The 23855-nt window shown below is 28.8% G+C and overlaps 1 protein-coding gene across 3 annotated transcripts in view; it reads right to left on the bottom strand.

Moving 5' to 3' along the window:
- Positions 1–18048: 18048 nt before the first annotated feature.
- LOC132946359 (alpha-actinin, sarcomeric) overlaps positions 18049–23855 on the bottom strand; it is a 33745-nt gene continuing 27938 nt past the window's right edge. Inside the window, exons 5-16 of one of the 3 annotated variants that reach the window (XM_061016337.1) lie at positions 23755–23850; positions 22755–22840; positions 22187–22279; positions 21874–22104; positions 21481–21779; positions 21226–21397; positions 20679–20915; positions 20524–20608; positions 20221–20452; positions 19903–20152; positions 19674–19832; positions 18049–19605 (exon numbers count right to left, since the gene is read on the bottom strand). In XM_061016337.1, the coding sequence (XP_060872320.1) occupies positions 19447–19605; positions 19674–19832; positions 19903–20152; positions 20221–20452; positions 20524–20608; positions 20679–20915; positions 21226–21397; positions 21481–21779; positions 21874–22104; positions 22187–22279; positions 22755–22840; positions 23755–23850 (2099 nt within the window). In that variant the 3' untranslated portion in view covers positions 18049–19446. The remainder of the gene's footprint in view (positions 19606–19673; positions 19833–19902; positions 20153–20220; positions 20453–20523; positions 20609–20678; positions 20916–21225; positions 21398–21480; positions 21780–21873; positions 22105–22186; positions 22280–22754; positions 22841–23754; positions 23851–23855) is intronic. The other 2 variants (XM_061016335.1, XM_061016336.1) reach the window with 2 other exon arrangements.

Genomic DNA, 23855 nt, shown 5'->3' with positions numbered 1-23855 from the left:
TATTCTCGTGATCAATTTAATTAAAACCCACTAAACCACCTATGTATCTTCTATGCTCTGCGCATGTGCCGTACTGCAGTGTAATATGTGTGAATAATAATTACATAATTACTCTGCACATTTTGCAAGCAGATGGGGTATCTAGGTAACGATTTATTGTTTCGATGAAAACGTTTAATATAAAATGTATAACAAGCTCATCAAGAAGTTGGATAGTTTCATAACAATTATCAGTTATCAAATATGAACGCGTTGCAAATTACAATATTATATGTGGTGATCAAAATATAGCTATTGCACTTTTACCTGTTGAATCTTTATTTTAATTAATGATATAATTCACAAATGTACTATGATTAACATTACACGTTTGCGTTAGATGAGCTTAACATATATAGGAACTGAAACATAGAATTCACTATGATATTAACTTAGATATTAATACATTATTTCAGTTTTGTCAGTTTTATCCATTTTATTATTTAACTTTATTTACCAGAGCATACGCCATGCCAGTCACAAGCAATCGTCACGATAATCAAAAATAACGATATTACCTACCTAAATGTATTTATAAATTATTCTAAACTTGAAAACACATTGGTATTAGCCATTAGGAAAGGGTGCATCAAAGAGGGGAGGGGCTACATACTTATTCTCCCCCCCCTCTAAAAAAAAATTGGTCCCTAACATTTTTGTAGTTTTATTGTTAGTTGTATTAGGTATCGACTTTAAGTTATGATATAAAATAATTACCAACTAAGATTGTGCACAAACGTGCTTTCAGATTGCAGTAGGTACATACTTAAAAATAAACTTAACGAGTACGGAGTAGCAATACTTTTTAACACTTTAATATTTCGATTTTCAATGGACAACTGAAGTTTTTAATAATGTATGGACTGCGTGGGCAGCTGTCCGTAAAAAATGTATAAGTGTTCACCTGTTGAAAAGTTTAATGTCGTGTCGTTTGGTTGAGTAAAATAATTCTAACAATACATCAATAATACACACTTTATTTTTGTAATATTTAAATTATTATAAAAGTATTGTTTGATAATGTTTATAGAATATTGTATAACGATATCATACATTGAATATAAATTACGTAGATTTTATTTTGTTTAAAGAATGACAAAAATCTATATTTTTTATTATTAAGTATTGTAAGAGAAAAAAACTGAGGATTAAGGATTTTCGGTTGCGCCATTAGAGCTTACGTGTAAATATATACAAATGTCCGTACAAAATTTGAGCCCTAGAACATCGCCCCCGTGGATAGGGAATGGTGTTGCAGAGGTATAATTACACAATATAATGTACAGGTTATTCGTACAATCATATCATACACGGACACGTAAATTTAGGTAGGCCGTAGGCGTATATTATATAATGGGTACCTATATAACCATCGAAACATTGCTGATATCCGTTGGTAAACCGATGACGATGATGAAATTTATATCCATAGAATGTATATAGTGTATACAAATGAAAACATAATGAATGTCGTCGCATTGTGCGCAGCTATACGAACTTGTATTAATTCGAAACCAAAATATTGTAAAATAATATTAGGTATTATTATTTGTCTTAGCATAGCAAAATCCAAATTCCGAACCCGTCACACGATTTATACCTGTGTCTATGAGCAACTATAAATGCGCACTATCCACTTATTTATAATGATAATGATATATAGGTAGCGTATTATGCTGCATAACAATAGTAAAATAATGACAAAGAAAAATATACATTATTTCAGTTATACCTGGTTTATTATTTTCAATGGACGTAAACCGTACAAAACCCCTTACGGAATTGTATACACAATATTATGCGAGTTTAATGGCTAATATGTCTATAATAATGAGTTTCAAGACGCTAAAGATTGTATGAAACCATACATTTTTCTTTATTAAAAATTATTTGGAACGCGCTCGTTATACAATTATTTTAGGTTCTTAAGCATCTAATTAATTTCCTGTTTGTTTAACACATAAATAACTGAAATAAATTAAATTTTTCAAACATTATTTCGTCTGCAATTTAAAACTTGTATTAAAATTTTTTAATTCTGCGCTGAGCAACTTCAATTTTTTAAATTATTATTTATAATATTTTACCCTTGTGTGATGGTCCTATAAATGAAGTGGAAATGTTAAAAAGAGAAAATATCATTTTACTGTAAGTATTTGATGTAACAGCGATGGTTTAATCATAATTTGTTTAACATAAACACTTCCAAAATCACAAATAAGAAAACTTAATTTTTTTGTATTATATAATTAAAGTTTCCAACAAGTTGTCAAAAATTAACCTTTTAAAATCGATTAACTTTATGATAATTGAAAAAAAAAATATTATGTTGTTTACTGATTAAAATCTGGGAAAACTGACTTTGTGTTATTTTTATACGTAGGTTGATAATTTAGTATAATAAATTGAGTTCTTTGTTTATACTATATAATGTTAAAAGTCTGTATTATGAAAAGTCATTTTTAAATGGTTTTAGTCTTTGGTAATTTCTCTAAGTGTCAGGAAACACTTTCGAAATTGAAGAAGAATTATATGGCAATAACATGTGTTTTTTTTATAAAACTTAATATTGGTGTTTTAGTTCTATAAAAAAATAGATTTGAGATTTTTACTTGTCGTTTTCATTTTTTACTTACAGTATTTATAAATATATATGGGAAACATTTTCAATACAATTGAATTTTAAAATAAAAATTAGGTAAGTTTATGATAGCAGATAAGTGATGAATCCTGGGTCCAGTAGTAAAAACCACAGACAAGAGATGTATCGATTTTCCGTTTTTATTTATTATAAGAAATCGGGATATTCGAATGCACAATTATACATATGGTAACATAATAGCGAATCAAAAATATATAAATAACTGTTGTGGTACTTGATCCCATTGGTGTCGGTACTCGGAAACAGATTTATATCAATTAAGAAGCATTATGTACAAGTAAACTAATTACATACCGAATAGTGAATACACATCTCATACATAAAGTAGGTATTTGAATATTTCCTATGACATATTCTCATCAAAATAAATTCGTATCTAATACAGAGAATGCTGATTTATATAATAGCTGGTATGCATGCACCTACACTTGCACAGTGTATACACTACATTCATAAACTTTAATATTTTCAAATAAATAGGTACCTACTCGATATTAAAATTGTTTCGTTGTATCAAAAACAAATACCCGTGGCCCGTAAGTAATTCAAAATATACCTACCCCACCTATGCACGGATCCCAAAATTCCGTGATATCGCGACATCCACATTGCATATAACAATAATTATCTTCTTAGTTCTTATGTGCCGTAGCAAAGCGAAATAAGTCGGACAACCGGTGAACAAATTTTCAAATGTCGACACGGTTTAAATGGTAAATAGAGTTCAACAATTGAAATGTCTCAATGGCTTTGTAGTTTATAACACGAGAGCGGGGAGCCACATGTGTAGACGGGGTACAAACATTATAACAGACAACAGTTATATATTCAATTGAGAATTGACTTCAGACTTGTGACACACTGACACCGTAGCAGAATATTGTGCGATTGCATATTTAAACGGAATATTTACAATACGGTATTGAATTGTATTGTTCGAAGATTACAAGTTCAATAATAAACAAAATACATTGGTCGGTAAACCGTAAGTATGTATTAAGAGGACGGTACATATGCACAGTATGTATTTGTTTATCCAGTACATACAAGCAGTAAACAAGCGTCAAGCAATATATACAGTTACAAAACTAACATACAACATAATATATTATATATTATTTATGTATAAAAAAATGAAATAAAAGGAAACGACTTTGTGATAATTTTTGAGTTCGTTCGTCAAGCTATTACTTTGAATGTAAATTCTATATCAAACTTATTTAAATATATATATATATATATAAATAGTTATAAGAATTAAGTCCTTAAGATACAGTCGCTTATTGTTTTTAGGTAATAAAAAATCCTTACTACCAGCTATTGATATAAACACCGATAAGGTTATTATTCAATTTCAATTTCGCTAAGCTGAGCACTAACTAGTAAGAAAATTACTTTTTCTAGAAAAACATTTCCGGTACCTACTCATCTTAATAATTAGGAAAAATATAAAAATTTTCTCAAATTAGTTTTTGACATAATTAATTTCCTTATTTTGGTGTAATTCAAATACAAAAAAATTGAAGCTACTTGAAATAGAATTTTATATTAGCATTTTATGTATATGGTATAATTTTAAAAATATTTTGACTACCCATTTTCAAAATATTTAGACATTTGAAATTTTCGATTTCTTTAGTTTTTTTTTCTATAAATGTCGATAAAAAATGTATTATAAGATTTCTCATAAAAAATTATTTGTTATTCTAAAACAAAAAAAAATTAAAAAATATATAAACACAATTTTGTAGACATCTGAAGTTCAAATTTGGACAAAATTCGGTATTCAACAAAGAATAACGATTTTAGCTATTTTGTTAGAATACAGAAATACTTTTCGTTGGGATTTTAAATTTTACTTATATTATCTATTATGTATTATATTTTATATAGGTACACACTACACAATAACATTTAAAAGCAATTCAAACTGATTTTATGCTGTTGCCTACTTGTATGTCTGTTTTACTAATAGGAAAATAATTACTAATAGCAATATATAATCAAATAGCCTGATAGACAGTCTCCGTTCAGAATAGCTTTTCATTTGCAATGATTTATCTTTTATTGAAACATTATTTCAACTCTGCTTAAAATCTTTTTTGCTTACAAATGGTTCATCAGTGCTTTGATATTTCTATAAATAATAAATAATAATGCACAACTTTGTTGTGAGCAACAGGTGAGCTAAGCGAGAGACAACCGAAGACAGTGCCAACCATAAGCTCTATTATAATTTCCCCTCTCACTTTAATAAAATGTTTAATTTTATTCTTTATTAATATTACCCAAATTAAATTATAAAATATACCTAACAAGAAAATACTAATCAATAATACTTTCAGATAATATATTTATTTTATTATCGGTACTATCACAGTAGATAAAATGTTTGATTGGAAAATAACAACTTTTCTGTTGAGTAAACCCCCAAATTAAACCTAATTAAATTAAAACAAACGATAGATGCGTGTTTGTTTTTCTTAGTTGAAATTCATTATTATTAGTTAATAGTTTTACAAATTTCAATGAGTTTAGGTATTCGGTACACAAATCTTCAAGCATAATACAATATAGAATACCTTTTGATTCTGCCTTTAAATATAGATAAACTGATTTCAAAATAGTGTGTACCTAATATAAATATTGTATTTAGTATTTTATAAATTAATATAAAATTAACACACTTTTTACTAATTTTGGAAAATTGTTTAAAAATAAATATGGGTATTTTTATTAGTTTTATAAAGACCAATAATATTTTTAAATTTATTTAACATTTAAAAAGTATATTATGCACCTATATATTTATATATTATATTGTTTGAGAAAGTTGTTATAATATAATAAAGAAGCCATAAAAGTATAAATAAACTTTATTACATAAACTTCTATTACATTTTTCTTGAATCCTAAAATACGTAGGTTTGACTGGGCTTAAATATAAATAAATTATCAATAAGCAAAAATATATTGAACATTTACCATTTACCATGTACATGACGTGTTAGTGTGTTGCGGATAAACTCAGTCATTCGGCTAATGCTAACATTATCCGGTATTTATATGCATATTAACTAAACACTTTGACTATTGTATATTATTATATACTGTTTGTTTTTAATCTCTACTTCCGACATTAACCGGATACACTAAACATTAACAACTATAAGGCATGGACGATGTTACAGACTGTACTGCTGCAAACAATTATGATATGATAGCAGACAGAGGATAAGTTAGTTGGCATGATTATTATATATTTGGGTAATAATACGCTTTATCATATTGGACATTGATTGAGCTGTGGATATTAATTGAACTGACGTTTGGCTAAAATTCTAGAACAGTTCTCTGTTTGTCTGAGAAATAATTTTGTGGAAATCGAGAGAAAAATTGTGATGGAAATCTATAAAAATATTAATACACGACGATATTTTTCTTCCACGATACTTATCTCGACCCTCATTGATAAATTCCTTAACATATTCTTAGAAGTGATTGAATAAAAAATAATACTATGAAGTATACTAGGTAGCAGTGAATATATGGTTCGGATTGGTAAATGTCTATCAAAGCAATCTAGATTCTAGAGAACTCTGAGTATCATGAGGATTTTTTGCTGCTTTTTCTTATTTAAAAAAATTCCATTAATAGTAAAAATAAATTAAAAGCACGAGGTAGCATAGAAATTTTGAAATAATGTAAAATTATTTTTCAAACGATATTATAACAGCTACCTACTTAACAATTTTGTAGATAATATATTCAAATTAATATTTTTAAATACAAATACAATATAATTGTTTTATTAAAAATTAGTAGATATGATTTATTACAGACAAAAAAATTTGATTTTAAAATAAAAACTCATACCTACAAACTTCAACTTGACTACAATAATAATATATATATTAATATTATTGTTCAAAGGAATACAAAAATATCTCTGTTTCAAAGAACAAACTTCAGTGAACGTTCTTTTGTTATAACAATGTTTTAAATTTATAATATTTAATTTCTTTTTCTTTTTGAAATAAAAGAAAAGAAATTTATTAATTTACTATACATTTTTAATAATGTTATGTAACCATAAATTCTAAAAAAAATGTGTTTATACTTTATAATATAGTATGTACATTGTGTGTATTATTTTTAACTAACACCTTATAGTAATTTTATTTATTATGATAGTATCTAATATTGTTAAAATCAATACTTATATGAATAAATTATAATTTTGACTTGGAGAAAATATCCAAAAAAAAACTATACTACCTATATACAGTACAATTAATAATTGAAAATTTCAAAAATTATGCATTTTTCTGAGAATCAAAAATGAATGTTTGAGAATGATCTATAGGTTTTTTATATAATTCGCAGTTTGTTGAAAATTTAAGTATGAAAATGCGTACGAATAATTTCTTGTAAAACGGTTCATTGACTATGCCATTATATTATGATTAAATTTGGCAGTAGTCAAATGTAATAATATAATTATAAATCTGAATATATACCTTATATATATATTATACACTGGGTATAGTAGGTATACAGTGTGCGTAAGATAAATATTGTTTTGTGGAAGTTATGGGTATGGCAGCACACATTACTCACGTATTTGATAATAGCCCACTCGTATGCAAACACGTAAACATATACAACGGAGATAAATATTATATAAATGTATATCAGTTGCCTCTCCGTGCAGTGCATCCCGTATCGTATAGGATTTTCTAAATAACATGTTGAACACGATAAAATACGGTCGGACGTTAAGAACGTCGTGTCGAAATAATAATAGAAATTTGTCATCTTTATCCGCGAACATACAACGTCATAACGCCTTATGGCGTTTGCGTAAGTCGAACGATTTGCAATTGCGCCCGAGAATTATGATTCAAGAGACTCGTTTGGGTATGTCGCAGTCGCACCACACGCGGACGCGGGCGTGAAGATATTGAGCTGTCCGAGAAAAAAAAATGACGATGTTCGCGGACAATTTTTCCATGTGATAAAGTCGCCGGTGTGCAGGCCGAGTCGAAATTTCACGGCACAGGTCACATATTGACTGCTGTTGAACGAAAACACATAATTACGGTTCTCGAGCTGTCGACAAAACAGTCGTCCTTTCTATTACTCGTTTGTTTTATTGATTTGGAAACACGCACTCGCCGACGTTCATCGGGACATATTTATTTTATTTTTCACTTGCTTCATTTCTCCTCTAGTCAAATATCTGTGTGTATAAGTGTGCGTGCGTGCTCGCTAGGTTTGCAAACTAAATCTCATTAAATACACACTTGAGACCAAAACTTCTAGTTCAACAACATATTACAGTTCATATGAAAATTGTATAAAGTCCTCTGATACACGAGTTATAAGTGTTATCGTCTTATCGATGTCCGTGTGCAATACGCCTAGCTAATGTATGTATACATTATTTAGTCCTATTTGACGTTTCATTCGTTACTTTAGTTTATTATTTACTTAAATCAATAAAGCGTCAATATCATAATAGCAACAATAGTTGGGTATGTGTAAACACCATAGATCAATGCGATAATGCTGCCCATCAAAATGGCTATTCAACTCTAAATTTTTATGGTAATTATTTGAAATACTCAAACAATCATAAAATAAATGTATAGATCATATCTTCAAAAATATAATGCTGTAGGTGTTGTCGTTGATTAATTTTCTTTTTTCTATTTTATATCATATATATATATATATATATTATAATCATGAAACGTGCCAATAGTATTGTTTCTGTAAGTTTTTTTTGGCGAGGTGACATATTTATCCCTCCCCCTCCACATGCATACACACTATTCATTCGTCGGTAGATAAATCCAACAAAAAAACAAAATAGGGAATAGTTGGATTACCAATCAAATAATGTATTTTCATTACAATTCATTCGACGTAAAAAATTGCGTTTCTAATAATATAACAATCTCATCCACAACTGGTAGAACGGATTCGTTATATAAACTAAATTAATTAAGAGTAGCTCCATTGACCATTGTCCCACTTTTTGAAAACCCGATATTATTTGCCATATTTCACTATAACAATGTACCGATGTACCTAAATTGCCTATACACTGCGCCGACCAACCAATGTCAGCCATAATACTATATAGTTTTTGTTAACATTATATTATTATATAACTAAGAGGCACTAGCTGTATATACCGATTACAGCCGGAAAAAAATTATTAAATACCAAATATGGTGTTATATCAGTGTATCTAAGAAATCTTCGTCTGCGTAACTCGCTTTGTGAATTATTTCGACCGATATCCATCTGTGTCCATACTCTATGTCTCTATAGCACTCGGTATATATTTACGAACTTGGTGCAAACTGTACTATAAACTTTCCTAAATAGAAATAATTTTCGTCAAAATTGGTCGAACCGGTACTAACATTCCAAAACCATTCGAGATTTTCAAAACCATCCACTAATTATGTCGTTTGGTCACTAATAAAAAGTTGTTAGCTTCAAATTGTATTCAAGATCCGCCTTTTAAATCTGTCTGATAGCATCAGCAACAGTACTTAAATCTTCAATTATCATCATGGAGATGTTTTGATTGGATATAAATGGTTTTATACGGTTTCAATGTTTAAATAATTGTATTCAAAATGTAACTGTAAATACAGATAGGCTCTAAAATATTTGTAATTTTAATTTTCCATTTTTTTTTTAAAATTTAATTATGTTCGTTAACTTTTATAAAAATGTATAAGTACGTCATCTTGATCTTTTAACAAAATTCTTTAACGCCGTATTACATTATTACCAGAGATAATTTTATAAAGGTGCTTGTATTTTAGATCTGCAGATATAATAGAATTCCAAAATACCAAAATATACCTAGTATAATTTTAAAACTACAATATTAACATACACCTTATTTATATTATGATTAATTCATTTTTATTTTTACTTATTTTATTTATTTAAATTGTCCAATTTTAAGTACATTTACAGTGTTGACAATTGTGAATAAAGTATAATTTTAACATGAATGAGCTTAATCAATAATAAGAACAACTAGAATAATATATACAATTATCATATATAATACATAAATATATAATTTAAATATTAATATTTAATTCAAAAATATCGAATTTCTGTAGTTTTTAAATAGATATTTTCAGCCACCATTTATTATTCATTTGTATAATAATCATAGTATTACATGTGTAATAAAATAGCATTTTAATCATTTACTTTTCCGCAAAAATATTTGAGTTAATACAAATGTATTTCTGTATAAAATATTGTCAGCTTTAAATAATTTTCTAAAAAAATATTTTGATAAGAAAATGTTCCAAATCATTTATGAGGCGTACTACAGAAGTAATTCTCTCTCTTTTTATATTTCAGATGAGCGAGTCTGGCGAATAGTAAATATTTTTTCAACCAGATCTCATTTATCTACAGCAGTCATAGACTAATAAACTTCATATTTTCGGGCATTGTTTGCTTTGAAAATCATAAACAAAATATAAACTGACTACACCTATAGACGGTAACGTTTTCGTTAACATTTTCATTTACTGTTTTATTTTATTTTTCATCTTCTTTTAAGACTTAATCATTATTGTATTTTAATCAAAAATCATAATCCTCGAACAACCGCTCACTGCAATAACAGCTGTATAGGTACACTGTGTAGTTTTCAATGGTGACACACACAAGTACAAATTTTAATGTAAATCTGCCATTCATTAATAACTCATTTTTGTAAGCAGTGGGTAACTATATTATTGCACCCACACTTAACGTATATTTATAACAATTTGGGTACCTATAGTATACCTACGCCATATAATGAGCGCGATATAGAAAGAAACACTTTTTGCAGCAAACATTCATAATTATTTCAAAAAGTTTTACCTAAATTCGTACCAACTTTTGTTTTTGAAAAATTTGAGTTTCACGCAAGTTGAACATTTTATACAATGCTCTTGGATATTGATCGCCCTTATTAGTGACAGTATAGTGACACATATATCTGATTTCGTCTTTCAAATATTTACCCAAGTCTTTTATTTCACAGTTTGAAGCAGAATATACGTTTGATCGTTTCGAGTATAACATTTTAAAATAATAATTTTTAATTTATGAATATCATCCACTTAGGTATCTTTTCAAATATCTAAAATGAACGGAGTGACAACATGTGTGGTACACGACCTATATAGTATTTCTTATCGATCTTGGTACCTAGATACGTCATAATTTTCATAAAAAACATTCTGTTTCGGGTTATTATTAAATTCTGAAACGATTTAACAATATATCTATTTTGGAATAACTGCCGATCGTCGTTAAAATAATCGCCCTGTATATAAACTGCAGTTTATTACATCCATATTATTATTCGACTATAATATGCGGCCATAAAGCGTACGACGGTACATAAATCGGAATCTCTGCCAAGTACACACTTCCATAATAATATCTTGTTGCGAACGATAAGTACTGATAATAATATGATTGTTGCCGTCGGGTGCGGCGGTCCAATGACCTAATGTGCTCCAACCAAATTGAAATCGCGACTATATGATATTATGGTATCGATACACAGACGTCAACGTCTGTTTACCGTGCATTTTCAACTTGTTGTTAAATATTTTTACAGTTCTCCATTGCTAAAAATAAGACGCAAAACCAGATAACGCCCGACAGCGTGTTATCGAGTTTTCGTAAATATTACACCGAGAGATGTATATTATGTTTCGATATTAATGACGGACTATATAACACATCATGATGAGGAGCTACATTTTCCCCGTATAACACCCCGTGCCTACCTATATTAATTGTAATTAATGCACAATTAATTACAATAATGTTGTTATTATATACCCAATACCCGGACTAATTTAATCACGAAGGTGCGTGTATTGTTCAAACGATAAAATCATTTACTTCTTAAATAATAGTCATGTAGTTGGCTTGAAAAAAAACCAAATGAGTTTTATCATCGTCTCGTGTAATAAACTGACATCAATATAGTGCCACCGAAAACGGTGTACATTCTTCTATACTACCGGTATTAATAAATTATTCATAACATTTGAATATAACTATTAGCAAATTCTACTCTCTACTATTATACATAATTCATTTGTTAATATTAATATTTTTACAATATATTAAAACATATATTATATTCGTCTTACAGAAATTCTGAATGTACGTACAGATATTTGTAATTGTTTATTTGACATTTTTAAGCCTACAATTGTTCACTATAGAACATAATATTATTATATTATAATATAAAACCTGTAGGCTTTTTTTTCGTTGTGTTTTTAAATATTCTTGGAATTCTTTATTTGCTCATGTCCCCGATATATTTGAAACTCGGCAAACCCAAAATATCAACATTTAATTTTAAAATGGTATAATTTTAAATTCTGTAACAGTATATTTGGCATGGATCCAACGTTTTCCCTACCGTGTAATAGGTGATCTACCTTTTATTGTCTGTGACCTTACCGCATTTATAATTTATAAAATATAATAAACCTAATAGATATTTTACTAAAAAATGATAATGGTTATTTATTGGCATCAGAAAAACAAATAAAATATACTATAATATAATAATGTAATACAGTGCCTAATTCCCTCTGGGAATCGTATAGCTGAAGTTCTGTACTTACTACATATCTATTATGATAAAACACAATAAGATTAAAGTTCGGGGACAATATATACTGAATTAATCATGTATAAGTCGTACGGTGGACCATTTCCGAAAATTTATTGCAAGGTTGACGTATATATGACAGCACAAAATATTATAGAACCTGCTATAGCAATCAGCTTATTAAGCATAATTATATTTCCGAATGTCGGGAGCATCGGACATAGTGACATGCACATATTGATAAAACAATGTATAGATTTTTCGTAGATAAAAAAAAAATTGCGTTGATCGACTTCCGATATCATCTACAATGTAGTCTACGTACACAAGACAATTTAAAATATTTATTTCTAAAGTTAATAACTTAATTTATTGTACCTACTTGTTTTCCGACCGTTTTTGTATACAGTAATAATAGGTGTACCGATTGAAATATGTTATTTTACAATGTTTATACGTTAGAATATCACGTTTATTATAATACATGAATTATAATAATCGAACAAAATTCTATTATAAAATGATAGTACATATAAGTAGTAAGTACCTATAAATAGTGAATTTCAAAAAAATGATAAGCTCTTTTATCTTTATAACTATTTTTACACAGATATATGAAGAACAGTACCTACATAATAGGTATACAATCAATTAAACACAGAGCTAGAATAATATCGCAAAATATATCATTCTAGTAGGTACAAAATTATAGTTTAAGCGTTAGGACGGTATATTATAGAATGTATCAAACCTATCATTACCAAATACTGTAAATTTTATTTTTATTATTATTTTAATGCGGGAAATGGCAATATCAAATTAATACCGTAAAAAATGTCAATGCAATAATACACTTTAATGAGATACACGCGTAATGTGTAAAATATTAAACCGTATTATGACGTATTGTTGAATAATATATTATAAATTATAAATATAATTAATGTACGATTTCTTACTAGTATGCTCATAAAGTATGTAATTCAAAAATATTATAATCATTTTTGTTTCTACATGAGAACCTATTTTGAGATAACGTGGTTTGTTCTCTACACATGTACGGTTCAATCTTTTTAATTTGATGTACGACATGTCCGACTACGACTCCGCCTTTGGCACAATTAAAACTCGTAAACAACACTTGAATGAACGCAATAAAGTATGACCCTTATATAAAATCAATTGCGTACATGTACCGTTTATAATATACATTTGAGTATTGCGTTAAATATCGCCATATATTGTTATATACCTACCTATTAAAATTGTACCTATACATAATTTCTTTTTTTCAACTATAGGTGTCCTGTGTCCAGACTCCAGATAGTATGTTTTATGTACCATAATATATTTCACTTGTTTTTATTTCTCATTTCCAATTTGATTACGTAGGTTAATATCATTCGCTGTATTGTATATAGCTATTGTAATATCAAGTTAAAGCAATTCAGTAAAAACTCATAATTCAAACGAATTAAATTATAATGAAAAATTTTAAATGTCCCATTACACAGATTCGGATGCGTCTCAGAAATTATTTTTTATAATTTTTCGTAACTAAAAGTAGATTATTTATAAAACACATAAGTAAATTGAAATCCATAATTATATGAGGATTATATACCTAATTTTACAAATCAGATTTAAATGAATTTGGACTTAATTTACGATGGTAAAAACACATTAAACATAATTATTATAGGTAGATCAAGTTTTATTTACAACATGGGAAAATATAGTGACAACAATAATAATTCACGTTTGAAGTCTTTCATCTTTGTACAAGGAACTGTATTTATATATAACTCTGCCTGCAATATTTCATTACATCCAAAGAATTTGCAAATGCAATAAGTCCCGATAGTGGCGTGCAGATAAGGCATTTTTGAGGCAAATGTCTCAGGACAATTTAAGTGGATGTGAATGGGGAACTTCATACACGATAACATTTAAATATAATTGTTTATGATTTAAAGGTTGACAGTTATTTTCGATTCTGTCCGAAACGAGAATTAATGTAGGTAAATTGATTTTTCAAAGTCATTAAGTTGTTTCTTTTTTATGAACATTTTTGGGTAGTGAACGGACTCAGAATAAGTGTCATGAAATACCTTAAATATAAGAAATACACAACACAACATTTATTGGTAATTCTTAAATATTCAATAGGTACTCAACACTCAACAGATTGTACGAAAAAAGGTTAAGTATTATATTAGGTAATTATTATTAAATAGTCCCAGTTGGTACCTATGATCTACCTATCTAGTAGGTATCTAATACAATTTTTTCATCGAGTTTTTAGATAATCCAAAAATTGTAATACAGCATTTAGATCATAAACTTAACATTTTAAAAGTTTTCTTTGGTACGTATAAATGTATAGTACATTTTTAAAAAGGTGGGCAAGTGGGTATCGCTCTACTGTACAGTAGATGTTGAGTGGGTCACTGAAATGGATGTGTTAAATTAGAATTCAATGAAAATAATTCCATACGAAAAACGATTCTGACTTCTGATCGAAGGCTGTCTGTATTTTTTACTCATTTAGTAATACCTACCTACAGTAGGTTCAAGGTTGAATTAATTTTTGCCGAAAATTTTGCATTTGAAAATGTCATTGTGTGCATAAAATATAATAGGTAATACAATGTAAAAGTTTCAAGTACCTGCTCTCGAATAATAATTTTAAATTATAACAAAATAACTAACATCGTTATTCTTTGTTTAAATATCTAATTTCGTGCAAAGTTAACCTTTGAATGTCTATAAAAAGAAATTGTGCTTATATAATTTTTAGATTTTATAGTTATAATATGAACTACTTACGATTGACTTTGTATTTCATTTTCAAACTTTAGCAAAAAAATATTTACATTTTATAAATGTTTAACTACCAAATAATTTGTAAATATCCGTAATTTTTACTATTATAATGTCTTTTTAATATTTTTAAACTGTTATATTAACAACTTATGTGAAACCTTGTATTCAGTCTCCAAACTTTTTGAATAAATAAAAACATTTTTATTGTTATTTGAAGAGAAAAAAAATCAAAAATATCAAATGTCTATAAATATCTCAAAATGTGTTTACATAACTATATTAATGAATATATTATGTACAAATTGCTAATATAAACATTTGGTAATAATTTCAAGTATCTACAGTTATTAGTTTATGTGTTATTACAACCTTAATTGTTTTGTTTTTCCCGGTAATTAAGAACATTTTTGGCATTTTTTATTTTTTACAACCCCCGCCTCCAATTTCAAACTAAATCTATTTATTACTACCAAAAACCACCCACAAAGTTAAATTTGAAACATTTTTACCAATTCAAAAGGTGAAAACACCAAAAAAATATTTTTTAGTTTAAAAAATAAGAATACACTGTACATTCCAAAATTACTTCGCTCAGAATTGACATTTATATTTATTTCATTTTCCCAAAAATGATCATATTCATGCACAAATCAATAAAAAAGTTAAAAATCAGGTGAGTCGTGTCTGGGTCTATATTAATATGCATTTTATCAATATGAACTCTGGCTAAAAGCTTTAGTATAAGCCTACATGCCATTATTCGTTGATTATAGTAACATAAAAAATATAGCATAATAATAATAACTTCAATAGTTCAATAAATTAATAGGTTAGGTATATGATATACAACTGAATACAACTGAATACAACTCATAAGCTTATAGTCATCTAAAAGAAATTCAAAACCACAAATTTCAATACAATTATGTCATTTACTTTTTACTATTTTTACCACAATTTTAGATTCTGAGCGAAGCGATGAATGTATTGATTTTACAACGATGTATTTTATTTTTTTTTTGTGTCTGTCATCACCTTTTAGGACAGTAACAGTGCTTGGATTTTCTTCATCAGTAACTTTTCTGATAGGAAAGTGAATCTAGTTGGTACTTTGGGGGGGTCAAAAGTAAAAATTTCCCAGTAGTTTTCAAAAGCGACATGAAAAACAAAAGAAAAAAAAGGTGGGTAAGTGGATGTCGCTCTGCTGTACAGTAAGTTACAAGTAGGTCACTGTAATGGATGGTGTTAAATTTTAATTCAATGATAAAATATCAAAAATTTTGCCTATATATTTTTAATATTTTTCAACTGTTATTAGAACGATATACCACCTTATATTAAATTTTCACGCTTTTTTACCCAACAAATAAAATTTTATTGATATTTATAGAAAAAAAAAACTAAAAAAATGTAAAACTGATAATGTCCGTAAACAGCTCAAAAAGAGTCAAATTATTTTCAAAATTTTATCGTGTATAGAAAATGCTAATACAAACATTCAGTAAATTTTTCAAGTATCTACAGTCATACGTTTTTTAATTACAACAAATTTTTACAGTATAAAAATAATTTTGTGTATAATATTATGTACCTATGATAAAATATGTGGGCAGTAAAAACGTAGTTAAAAAGTTATAATTTTTTTAAAACTAAACCTTAACTAGTAAGTTTATTATCAAATTAACTAAAGAACTTAGTTTAATTGACTTTTAAAATTGTTGGTAAAGGTACCTTCTTACATTACCAGTAGGCAGTAAGTAGTAACACAAGTAGCCTAAGATAAGTATATTTTTGGCGTTAAAGTAGATTGATAATATTATGTTAAAAATCTGTTGAAAAAAAAATTAACATAAGAAATTATGATTTAGAATAGTAAGTACTTATTAGGTGTTCCAATAACATTAAAATTAATAAAAAATTCTATAATAACAATAATCACAATAATTAATTTGCGACGCAGTCGACCCGAGTTCGATTCCTAGGCCATGGGCGGCATTTTTCTTCAGACAAGTCACGGTTTCCGGAGAACAAGTGTCGCTATCCCCCACCCGGGCATGGCAGATACCTACGGGTGCCCAATCAAAAATTCTGCCAAACTAAACACATACGTGTTCCTCCCCCTACCGACTTCATAACCTACAGTAAAAACTAAAAATAGCTAATGGCCTCAGCTGCCGGGCTCAAGATCAAAAAAAAAAAAAATTTATTTTATTTCCTTCTATTTTTAAAATTAGAATGATTTGACTAGTTAAACTTGTTATATAGGTAAAATATTAATCCAGGGCATCACGAAGGCTTTTATTGATATTTTAATTACAAAGCAAGTTATGAGCATTTTAAAACTGTAAAATTTGGTACTTTGTAAGTTTGTTAGTTGAAGTCAACCACACGAGTGTGTAAAGTGCTCTTAATGAATTATACATTTAAATTTTAAATATGTTACTTTAAAACATAATAATATCCATCTTTATCCATTTCTATCCAGATAAAAAAAATTTAGTTTAGTTACATACTGAATATATCTGAATTCTGAATATACCTTTATAAAAATATTTTAAACATTTAATTGTCATAATTTATAAATTATAAATTATAGTTTTCTTTAATAATGAAAATCCCTAGGATGGGTGGAGTAGTTTTGATAGTTTTTAAAACCCTAGAATTTAGAACCACTTAGTCTGATCTATGTTTTAATTTGATCTGTATCACAACAAACTACATAGGTACAGATTATTGATGGTCATACTTTATGAGAGCAGTCCCCCACTCCAGTGGTAGATATATTTTGTAAGACATTTTAACAAGGAACATATAGTAAATAAAAACAAAAATTAAATAGTTCTCACAACACAACGGGTATATATTTAAATAAATACATTTTTGTTGTTTTTTTTTTTACAATGTGTTTAGTAAACATCATTGTTAACATATCAACTATTTGATTAACTGTAAATACACGCTTCTGTCGTAGATTTCACATAGGAATTTAATTGGATTAAAACATCTTCGAGAGACAATATTTCTCAAGACTGGGGGAGTGGGGATAGATGAGTGAACAATTGTCACAACCGATTGTGTGGCATTGCGCCCATGCAACTTAAAACTTACAATACACAGATATATTATTCGGTAGAGGGGGAGAAAATATTACTCTTATGGCATCTCAAAGTTGCGTGACACACGCAGCAGCGAATGCGCTACGGAAAATACATACAATTTTGAAAAAAAAAATAAATAAATAAAAAAAAATCATGTTTTTTCCGTGCACAATAATAATAATCATACATAAAATAAAATAATAATAATAATAACTAAAAATAAAATACACACTATACAATAAGAATAAATAAGATGAGAGTTATCATTCGCGGTAAAACGATGGTAAATAAGGTGTTCACGAGAGCGAGAGAAAGAAAATGGAAAAAAAAAAACAATTGACTGATTTTTTAACGCGATATTCCTACGAGAAAAAATTACATAATATGATTATTGTTTTGTGTACATATGCCTACAACATAGTAAAAGTATCAAAGTATCTGGTGAAAATGATATAATATATTCAATTTTAGTTAACTATTTTATTGTACAAAAATAAATGTGCGTTGAGCAAGAATATTTTGGTACTCTCTTATGACAAAACAATTAAATACTTTTCATAACTTTGAAAAACACAACACAACGAGTTGAACAACAGATAAATTTGAATATAATACAATATATAGTTTTGGCGATAGTTGGTCCTGCAGATATGTGTGAAGATTTTAAGATTAGTCAAATGTTAAATTGTTCTAAGGGCAATAAATAAATAAATAAAACATAAAAAAACTGATATATTTCTCATTAAATTATTAGAAAAAAAAACATCAAGGCCAAAAATAAAATATTCTTTAATAAGCCTATAATAAATATCTTCTATATCTAAGAAATAAAAATTCTTTGAAAAGTAATACGTGGGGCAGAGTATTTTTTTCATTTTATTTGCCTTTTCATTTTTCATTGTTTTTAAGAAGTTTAAAGCAATAATAAATATGATTTTCATTATTTTGTTATTAATGAGACGCGCGGACGGACGTGTAAATAGTAGATGTGACTAGTATATGATCCGATTAAAGAATTTCATAATGAATTTTATTCTTCATTTGATATAATCTAGTTGTTAATAATCCTTGGTAATTTATTTTTTACTCGTTTAAATATTATTATTTTTTTTTGTTTGTATATAAATATTGATGATTTACAGGTCCGACTCGCCATATAAGGCAGTTGAAAAAGACATGTAGTCCAGGGCTCCTGGGACAGCATTGACACCCTTGTACGGAGCCATGCGCTGTATACAGTATTCTGCCTGGTCTGGTGGAAGTTCTCGCCTTAGTTCATCGGACAAAATGTATGGCTGTAATGAAATTGACGTGAAATTAAAAAAAAATTCTTAATATTTTATACAAAATAATTTAATTCTACCTTGTCGCCTGCCAGAATGCGGAACGAATCAATCACTTGTTCAGCAGTGTCAGTGTCTGTGGATTCTCGAGTCATAAAGTCCAAGAAAGCATCAAAGTGTACGTATCCAGTACTATTGGGATCAACTACAGCTAATATGCGTTGGAAATCAATCTCACCCTGTGCATCATAAGCTCAGTGTTAAGGTATATATAAAAAAACATACTTTCAACAACAAAATATTATCTACCTGTCTATCCTTTCCAATACTATATCCAATTGACACCAAGCATGATTTAAATTCTTCAGGAGCCAATCGGCCAGTACGGTTCTTATCAAAATGATTGAAGCTAGCTCTAAATTCATTAAGTTGTTCCTGAGTTATACCCTTGGAGTCTCTGGTCAATATCTGGTTTTCTACTTCATTCACATTGCGGTTTATGGATGTCAATAGTTGTTCCCATCCAACACGTAGTGTCTCCATTGTGTATTGAGTATACCTATAAACAATACATTATTTTCATAGGATTTTGCAAATTTTGTTGTAATAATAAGCATTTGACTCTACCTGTTTTCGAAGATCATGCCCTCTTGTACAGCTTGGTGGATTTTCTCTAATTCCTCAATATGTGGCTTATATGCAAACACATTCTGTTCGTATTGTTTCAATTGGTGCAATTGATCTTCCAGAGAACCTTGCAATCCCATACCGATGGCCGTAACAGCATCCATTTGCCTCTCAATCCAAGGACCCACTTGATTTGACTTCTCCGCAAATTGACGACGTAGCATCTCGTTGTCTGCAAAACAAAATCAGTTATAAAACAATGTTGCACATACATAAATTACAGCAAAACATTTTAATAATTACTTTGTTGTTTTCTGAGTTCAGCTTGGAGGGTCGTGTCTCTTTGGGGCACTAGATGTTTTACTTCAGACCATTTTTTACTTAAATCCTATATACAGAATACGGATACACATGAAACTAATGTTAAAAATAATAAGCATTACAAAAATTAAGCATACACTAGAAGTCAAAGTAGTGTACGGGTTCTGAAGACCACCAGGTATTTGGTATTTTTGTACAGTTGACTCAACATCTTTGACCAGTCCAATGATAGAATTGTACTCTTTGTCAGCATCAGACAAAGTAGCCTTAAATTGTCCATGTGCATCAATCAATCCTTGGATTTCCTCAACAGTGTGTACAATGAACATGTCCACTAAATCTTCACGTGTACCATCCAACCAGTTGTTGAAAGGCTAATTTAGTATGAAAATTTTAATTAATATTAATTTTTAAGTATCTTAAGATGTAAAACCAACATTTATTTCTCTATCTCACGCAAAGGTATATGATTCTCTAGTTCAGTTTAAGACAAAGAGACTTATTATACATTTTGTAAAGAAGAATCTCCTGGGAGTTTGCATGAAAAATCTGGATGTTAATATACCATTTAACTTAATTACTCTTGTTTTTAACCATTCATAACTTATTAAAAAATCAACAAAATATGTTGGTTTTATGGTCCATTAACCCAGTACTCATGACTATTTGTTTGGTTGTACTTACAGCTGCTCTCTTAGCGAATTCCAAATGCAATATATCAATTTTCTCCAATATTTTTTCTGCATCGTCCAAATCAGTTCTGCGTTTCTGTGTCAAGCTACCTAATCTATCCCATTGGTCACAAATACGTTGACAGCGTATATTTACGCTTGTACTATCATGATATTCTAAAGAACTGAGAATAAATAAAATATGAAAAATGTTTTACATTTATAACAAACAGCAATAATACCTAATAATAAAGAATCATTAATTTACTTTAATTCATGTGCAATAGCTGCTATCTGCTCGACTCTGTCTTGATGTGCAGCTAAGTCACTCTCAAAAGCTTCATGTTTCTTTTTCAAAGCCTTCAGATCGTTTAGCTTGCATTGCCTGAAGTCAGAGCTCTGCAACATCTCTTCTTTGCCGCGTGTCCAATCTTCGTGAGTGTCAGCCTTTGCTTTGAACTTTTGTGCCAAATGTTCTAAACGTTCTAATCTCATCATTTCGGACAACAGCCAATCTTCAAATGACTTTTCTGACTGTTCAAGACCTTTCCATGCATTGGCAATGTCCTAGTAAATTCAATTTACAACAATGTCAGTCAATCAGTATTTTTGTGAGGAAGATGTGAGGGAAAAAAATTACGACAAAATGACTTTTACTCACGGAAACCATTTTTCCCTCAGTTGGCATGTATGCAGGCCGGTTGGATAAACGCAATTTTGTTTGCAGCGTGTTGAAGTTTGTCTCAAGCTTGGCTTTCTGTTCTACACGTGGGGGCTTATGTTTACGTCTGTAAGTGCGGTATTCTTCAAGCCTTTTCTGCACACCGGACAAAGAATTGTCGGCCTGTCGGCTCTGCAACCAAGGCAATGTACGCCTGATCCATTCCAAAAGCTAAAAAATGGATGAATAAAAATTGAACGTCAACAAATTTTGATCTTCCCCAATAGTCGTAACTCGTAAATAATATACTCACATCACTAGCCAAACGTTCGTATTCCTCCATCAAACGCTCGTTCTCTTGGTTCACTTTGAGTACTTTGCAAATTCTGTTTGCTGCAGTCTCGGCCTATAAAACGTCCAAAATTATACAATCATAATTCGTAATTCCGTTAAGAGGATGTCAGAGTGATATTTGTTTTTTCTCTCCGACCCACGCGTAATAAGGAAAATTTACGTTTAGCAGAACCGTTTAGCACTGTAAGGACTTTTCCTGTGTCCCTACGTTGGCTTATTTAGGATACTTTAATTTGTATACAATTTATAAGAATTTTTAAATTGTAATAATTTACAACCACAGAACTTATATAAAAATAAAAATATAATAAAATAGCCAAAGTATGGACACAGGTTTCAATGTTTTTAGTTTAAAGTTTGGCAATAGGTGAATTCACTCTAATATTAAAAGTAATAACACAGGGTTGGTTCTGTTTAACATAAATGTTCTATATTACCCGTGGGCCAGAGAGAGAAAACAAATGATGCACTGACATCCTCTTAAGATATTAGTCACAAAAAGCTATAAAGGTAAAAGGTACAATTACCTTCTGGGCTCCAGAAAAGCAATGGTAATACGATGAAACATAAGTCATTATGGCTCTTTCGTCTGGCATTGCCGTATTGGTCATATCTATCAATGTTATAACAAACATGCGCATGTTAGATTCACTCAAAACTCAAAAGCAATCAAAATTTTAATTTAGTGTTAAGTATATTATAAACTATAATATTGTTCGCATGTTCACGAGAGGTATTTAAAAAGAGTGTTCAATTTTATTTTATTATTCGATTTTGAATTGCAACCTTTATGCTATTTCATTAATGTTTTCTGCAGTTCGTGTATTACCTATAATTATTATATCAATAGCGGATTTTTATCATCAATCACTAATACACAATCTTGATCTCCTAAAATGTCGAATAACGAGTTTACACAAATCTACGTTAGTGGTTACCTGTACTTTAAAATAATTTTATTATATTATAACAATAATTTTAGTTTACAATTTATATAAATACCATCTTAAGGTTATTATATTATTATCATCAGTAATTTAAAATTAATTATATTTTTGGTATTCTTATTATTGTGAATTACTTGTTATAGGTACGTAATAAGTATGTGGCATGCTAAAATCTTCAAATTGTAGACCTGCGTGAACATATTAATTTTAAAAAAAAATTCAAACGACGCCATTTAGTATTTACAAATTATTAGTAGATATTACAAAAATAATTTTTGTTTTCATTAATAACGATACAGTTGTAAAATGTTTAATGCATGTACACAATCATAATATAATTATATATTTGCGAAGAATCGTTTTATGCTTGATTCGTCGCTATATAATAATATGTATAGCTAGGTCACTATAGACTATAGTATTGTATATTGACAATTGGCAGATAATATATCATACACCAAGGAAATAAAAAGTATTCTAAAATTAATAATTATTTAACTATCACACAAAACGCAGACGTTTATTATTATTGAGAGTTTGTTAGTGTTTGGTTTACACGGGACAAAAGCGGGATGTACACGCGTTTTTACCTGTTGCGCCCCTTGGAATGCGTGATAATAACACGACACATAGGTCATGATGGCGCGTTCGTCCGGTTTCGGAGTATTTATCAAATCTACA

Source organism: Metopolophium dirhodum, chromosome 6 (assembly GCF_019925205.1).
Source record: "Metopolophium dirhodum isolate CAU chromosome 6, ASM1992520v1, whole genome shotgun sequence".
In the NCBI taxonomy this organism is placed as follows: domain Eukaryota; kingdom Metazoa; phylum Arthropoda; class Insecta; order Hemiptera; family Aphididae; genus Metopolophium; species Metopolophium dirhodum.
Note: the sequence above shows the minus strand (reverse complement) of the source record. Positions and strands in the feature narration are given on the sequence as shown.